Below are 7093 nucleotides of genomic sequence, written 5' to 3' on the forward strand. Positions count from 1 at the left end.
GGAAGAGGTTAGAGGAGAGGATTACCGGGCTGGGAGGGGGCTTTGATACTGGCAGCCTTTCCGCAGCAGCAAGAAGTGTTAATGGAGTTGATGGATAGGAGGTTGGCTTCTGTGATGGTCTGGGCTGTGCTCACAACTTTCTGTGGTTTCTTACGGTCCTTGGAAGAGTAGTTGCCATACCAGGCCATTTATGCACCCAGACAGTTTGTTTTCTGTGGTGCATCAGTCACAGGTCGTGAGGGTCCTTGTGGACATGCTGAATTTCCTAAGCCACCTGAGGAAGAAGAGGTGTTTGTTGTGCCTTGACCATTACACCAATATGGGAAGTCCAGGACAGGTTGTCGGTTATCGTCACTCCAAGGAACTTTACGCTCTCAACCCTCTCCACCTCAGCTCCATTGATGTAGATGGGGGTGTGTCCTCTTCCTTTCTTCCTGAAGTCAATGATCAGTTCTTTTGTTTTGCCCATGTTGAGCAAGAGGTTGTTATCATTTCACCATGTCATCAAGCTCTCTATCTCTTTTTTGTATTCAGACTCATTGTTGTTTGATATTCATCCTACCACGGTGGTGTTGTTAACAACTTGTAGATGGTGCTCATTCAGAATTTGGCTACACTCATTGTGGGTGTACAGGGAATACAGTAGAGGGCTAGGAATGAATCCTTGGGGGTCGCCGGTGTTGAGGATTATCATGGAGAATGTGCAGTTGTCTATCTTCATTGGGTCAGGAAGCTGAGGATCCTGTTGCAGCGGGCAGAACCATGCCCTAGGTCTCGAAGTTTTGAGATTAGTCTGGTGGGGATTATGGTGTTGAAGGTGAAGCTGTGGTTGAGGAGTAGGAGCCTGATGGAGGTGTCCTTGTTATCCAGATGTTCCAGGAATGAATGTCGGGCTAGGGTAATGGTGCCAGTTGTGGACCTGTTTTGTAGGTAGGCAAATTGCAGGGATCGAGGTAGGCTGGGAGGCTAGAGTTAATGTGGTCCATGACCAGCCTCTCGAAGTACTTCAGGATTATGGAGGTCAGAGCCACTGGGCGGTAGTCATTAAAGCACATTGCATGTGCTTTCTTTGTTATTGGGATGATGGTGACCTTCTTGAAACAGTTGGGAACTTCGGCTTGTGAGAGGAAGAGGTTGAAGATGTCCACCAGCTGATCCACACAGGATCTAAGTGCACGGCCGAGGACTCCGTCTGGGTCTGTCACTTTCTTTGAGTTGACTCTCAGGAAGACCAATCTGATGTCTGCAGCGGTGATGGGGGGAACAGGTGTGTCCTGGGCTGTTGGGACAGGTGACACCACGCCGCTGGCATTCTGCTCTAACCAAGCATAGAAAGCATTGAGCGCATCAGGGTGGGATTTGATTTTGCCCAATCTTGCTCGGCTTCAATTTGTACATTGTTATGTTGTGTAGGCCTCACCACAGGCAGCGGATAAGCGTATGGTTGGTTTGGACTTCTAACTTGGTCCAGTACTGCTCTTGGCATCTCTGATGGCTTTGCAGAGATCATAACCAGATTTGCTGTATAGGTCTGGGTCGTCTGACTTGAATGCCACATTCCTGGTCTTCAGTAGGCAGTGGATTTCCCAGTTCATCCAAGGTTTCTGGTGGGGAACACACTGATTGACTTAACAAGGTGTAGAGCTGGATGAACACAGCAGGCCAAGCATCTGCAGTTCCTACTATCTCTGAAACACTGATTGACTTCTTCGGCACGCGGTCCTCTGTGCACTTGACAATGAAGTCTGTGACCGTGGTGGTGTACTCGTCTAGGTTTTCCGCTGAGTGTGGTCCAGTCCACCAATTCCAAGCAGTCCTGGAGAAGGTCTTCTGCTGCTTCAGACCAGCATTGTACTAATTTCTGTGAAGGATCCTCCTGTCTCGGCTTCTGCTTGTAAGCTGGGAGGAGGAATACAGTGTTATGGTCTGATTCACAGGGTGAACAGAGAGCAACTGTTCCCCTTAGTTACAGGGCCAGTCATGAGAGGGCATAGTTTTAATGTAAGGGGCTGGAGATTCAGAGGGGATTTGGAAAAAATCTTTTTCACTCAGTGAATAGTGGGAATCTGGAATACACTGCCTGGGAACGTAATGGAAGCTGGAAACCTTATAATCTTTAAAAAATATTTGAGTACTTCAGATATCATAATATTCAAGGATATGGGACAAGAGTAGGAAGTTGGGATAAGTGCGCTTTTAGTGCTGGTAATGTTGGTGCAGAGTCACTGGGCTGAAGGACCTTATCTATGTATGAATCTGTGATCTAATTTGAATGGCAGGCAAGACCTGAGGGGCTGAATGGTCTAGTGCAGTTCCTATTTTGTATGATGCTTCAATATTTAGCACAGTTCCCATTATGGTTAGGAATTTGTCACCTGGCAAATGCTATTTTGTGCTCAGGAGATAGTGTGCAATCTTTGAGTGAAACAGCAGTAGCATCAGGCAAGGGGTGGAGCTGGGACATGTGAACAGGCCTAAAGTGACTGACACTATGGAATTTCCATGTTAATAGTCCGGGAACTGCTATACTTGTAGCCAGTGATTTATTACATTGTGTATAAATGATTTGTGCATTCTTAGTATTGAAGTTGAATTTCTTTTTCCTTTCAGGCTTACAGTTTACCATTGTGGGCACCATATTCATATCTATATCCACTGAACCAAGCTTATTTGAAAAGTTGTGGAATCTATCCAAGGAGCCCTGCACCAGTATTTCACCCAAATCCTTGGTTCCATGCGACTGCTGGAGTAATGCATAATGAGAATGTTATAAGTCCACCGCACTTATCCAGTCCTGCAGAGACCAATGCTCCTGATCATTCAGTACAAAGAGATGCCAATGATATTGGCAGCCATTCACCATTGTCACAAACTGCTACACCACTTCTGCCTCACAAAAGCAAACCTGTGCTAGACACACCGATCCCTGAACAGTCACCTCAAAACTTTAATCCCTTGTTTCCACGGTATTTTCCCAATTTGATATCGGATGGAACCCAACATTCTGGCTGGAGAACGCCTGTATCACAGGCATTATTTAGCCAGCATGCACAAATGCATACTTTCAGTTTTCATCCAATGTACATGGCTCTGCCGAGTCATGTATTTCCATTGCAGATAAATAGTGGGAGCTCTGCTTGTCAAAATGTTCAGAAGGTCGGTGCATCAGATCTAGTTGAACCGATGTCAGGCAACACACAGAGTCATGAAATAGAAGAGGTGGGGAGACAGCCAAAACTATTGACCAGTGCTGAAGAGGGCAGGCTGACTAAGACTCAGCCTGTCATTTTTGAAGATTCTCAATTATTGGTAAAACCTGGTGGTGGGATTGGTGATACGTGCCCCTTGGTTGAGGAACAGTCAGTCTCTAGCCCTGGTGAAGGATCTGCAAAGCAACACTCAGCCCTTAGAAGGGATAAAGACTCCGTATTGATAGAAAAGCTAAATCCAGCACCTGATAGTGGGCTTTCTTGTGTGGATACACAGTATATTGAGGCTCACAAAGTTGCAGGAGCTGATGCAAATGAATTCAAACTTGCTAGTCAACGTTTTGAGGCAAAATCCAGAAGAGACTTAACTTTGCAGTGCATTAGTGAATCAAATGTTGATACTGTGGCACATGGTGTAGAAGTCATCCTTTTGGATCATACCTCTGAGAATAGTTACAAAATGCCAGTCATAATAAATAATAACAAACCTGTGCAGTTTTATAGTCAGACTTTGGGAAAGGAAAGACACTCTATAAAAGAAGATAGTTCTTCAGAAAGGACCGTGTATCGACGTTCTCCTTATGTGCGCAAGAAAGGAGAAAAAGAAATGAGTAGGAAAAAATGCCAAGGAAAACCTTGGGTATCAAAAACTACATGTTGCCTACCTGATAGCCATGTTAGCAGTAGGGATGCAGCAGATAGCATTAAAAGTGAGAGCAAGTTACCAATTAAAGATGGCAGTGTTCAGAGTGTAAACAATGTTGCACAAAATTCTGAACTACCTGTAGATCTTGATACTGACAGGCATGAAAGCAAAAATGAAAAAAAACAAGAAAAGGTTAAAAACCAAAAGTTTTCTATGCGTCAAAATAGACTGGATGAAGAAACTGGTCTTGGCAACAGGAGAAAACATGATGTAAAGGAATTTCAGAATTGGATGGTTGTGGAAAATGCCAGTGGAATGTCATTTGAAGGAAAACGCAATGGTTTTAAAAAGCAGAGATATAGAGAGGGTGGGAAACCTAGTCCTGCTGTACGAAAATGTTAACTGCATAAATTTTGGAAAGCAGTGACTGACAGAAAGAGAACCATTACACTTAAACTGATCTTACAGCTATTTTTGCAAGAATTTAAACACTTGTTTTGCAGCAGTTGCAGAATTGATAGAATATTAAAGCAAGTAGGGAGGCCATTTGGCCCATTGTGCCTCTGCTGTTTGATACAGCTGTCCAGTTTATTCCCATACCCAAGGCTTTTTGTTGTAACCTTGAAAATAAGTCCTCTTCATGTATCTGCCCAAATGCATTTTTGAAAACTCCCATGCAATAATTCTACCATCTGTCAGATGTTGTGGTTCTAGATCGTAATAACCCTTTACATGAAAAGAAAACTTCCCAGTTCTTTGTCAATTATTTTAAATGTTACCTCTTGGTACTGAGCCACTCTCTAGAGGGACCAGTTTGACACTTCTTCCTCTATCAAATCTCACCTCATAATTTTGGAAATCTGTGTTAGGTCTCCCCATATTGGAAGCAGATTATTCGTGGGGTCTGTTAAGAATTGATTGTTGATGCTTCAACTTCACTATATTTATTAATTACTTAGAGGGCCAAAGACACAAATTTACCAATGAGAGTAACCAATGATAAAAACATAAAATTACAAAGACACATTGATAGATTACATAAGTGAATGAGATGTGGTCAGTGGATTACATTCCAATTCAGTGTAAGGTCATCTATTGTGGTCCATAAAGAATAGATCTGAATAATATTTACAGGGTATAAAGTTAGGCCCAAAGTGATTTAGGGGTCTATGGATCACTATGTAAGGGATAAAATAAATGAGTGACTAATGAAATGTTACAGTACTAGAATGTTTTACTACACTATAGCTGCACAAAAACCTAGTTAAACCACATTTAGAGAATGTGGATAGGAGTTTGGAGCAGTGCGAGGCAATACGGCCCCCAAGTCTGCTTTACAATTTGATCTACAAGGCCTTTACTAATCAGATTATGGCCTCAACGCTACTTTCCAATCCAAGCCCTTTGATCCCTTTAACAGTCAATAACTTATCTAGCTGAGCCTTAAATGTATTCAATGCCATGCCTCGCTGAAATTCTTTTGATCTCCATCTTATACGGAAGAAGTCTTATTTTTGAACTGTGCTCCCTAATTTTAGTTTCTTCCATATGGAGTAACATCCTTGCAGCATCCACCTTGTCAAATCCCCTCAGGAACTTGCTTCAATAAGATCATCCCTATTCTTTAGAACTCCAATTTCTTTTGAGGCCTAACATATCTTGACAATCTTTACATTGCTGGAAATCAGGTGAGTGAACTTTCCCTGCACTACTTATATTGTAGTGATTTCTTAAATAGGGAGAGCAAAACCAAGCTTCAGATGTGGTCTTACTATTGCCCAATACAATGCTGGCAAACTTCCCCACTTAAATATTCCTTCCCAATTGCAATAAACTACAAAATTTCATTTGCCTTCCTAGTCACTTGATGTACCTCCTTACTAACTTTGTAAGTCATGTACCAGGGCACTGAAATTCCTCTATACTGTAATGCTGCCATCTCTCCATTTAAACAACCTACTATTTTCCTTCCAGCCAAAGTGGACAAGTTCACATTTTCCCACATTACACTCTATCTGCCAAAATTTCTGCACACTCATTTATCCTTTCTATATCCATCTACAGAGTCCTTGCGTCTTCCCCCTTGTTTGTGTCATCAGCAAATTGAGCAACTATACATTGGATCGCTTCATCCAAGTCAATGATATAGATTGTAAGTAGTTGCAGTAATTACCAAAACTCATCCCTGTGGCACTCCACTGATTACATTTAGCTAATCTGAAAATGATCCATTTATTTTTGCTTTCTTTTTCCTGTTAGCTCATCAGTCCTCTCTGTGTCTTAATAAGCTATGAGCTCATTTTTGTAGTAGCCTTTGATGTGGAATTTTGTCAAGTACGTTGTGGAAAGTGAAGTACATCATAGCTACTGGTTCCCCTTTTATGCACATACTGTTACATCCTTAAAGAACTATAACAAATGAGTCAAACACCACTTCCCTTCCATAAAACTGTGTTAACTCTGCCTGATTGCATTGAGATTTTCTAAGTAGTTTATCAGAACGTCCTTAATAGATTCTAGTATTTTCTCTATTATAGATATTAAGCTAACTGACCTATAGATCCTGCTTCTGTTTCCCTCCTTCCTTGAATAGAGTTCCATTCATTTTTTTTACTTAGCCGATGGAACCTTTCCAGAACCAAGGGAATATGGTAAACCAAAACCATGTATGTACTCCTTTCTCTGTTGAATTATAATTGTTTTAAGTTTCTCCCTGTCTTCCACATGATTTACATTTTTTTTCGGCATGTTATTTTTGCCTTTTAACTGAAGACACTCAATTAATTGTTGTTTCCTTATTTCCCATGATTATTTCCCCTGACTTACACTTTTGACAACCAACACTCATTCATTTTTTCATTTCTTAATACCTATAGCAACTCACAGTATCTGTTTGTATATTTCTGTGTCATTTTATTCTAATGTGTCTCCATTATTTCTTCAGTTTGCTGATTTTTATTCACATAATCTTGTGTTCTGTCAGTAAACTTTGTGAAATTTACACTTTCTTTCAGTGCAATACTATTTTTAACTTCTTTAGTCACAAACGGTGACTATCTTTTTCTTGCTTTCTCAAGGAAAGTATCTTTGCTCAGTGCTGTGAAATATCTCCTTACCTTCCATTTAACCTAATACCTAATTCACTTTACAAGACAACAAGGTGCAGAGCTGGATGAACACAGCAGGCCAAGCAGCATCATAGGAGCAAAAAGGCTGACGTTTCGGGCCTAGACCCTTC

General features: G+C 41.4%; 1 protein-coding gene across 1 annotated transcript; it reads left to right on the plus strand.

Moving 5' to 3' along the window:
- Positions 1 to 2610: 2610 nt before the first annotated feature.
- On the plus strand, positions 2611 to 7023 carry LOC125482108 (the record flags this gene model as incomplete). The annotated part of the gene is made up of 1 exon (XM_048594106.1): positions 2611 to 7023. A coding segment is annotated over one exon (1647 nt), but the record flags the coding sequence as incomplete, so codon positions are not given.
- Positions 7024 to 7093: the final 70 nt, after the last annotated feature.

This window comes from Rhincodon typus, unplaced genomic scaffold (assembly GCF_021869965.1).
Source record: "Rhincodon typus isolate 14 unplaced genomic scaffold, sRhiTyp1.1 hic_rhity00005985, whole genome shotgun sequence".
Lineage (NCBI taxonomy): Eukaryota > Metazoa > Chordata > Chondrichthyes > Orectolobiformes > Rhincodontidae > Rhincodon > Rhincodon typus.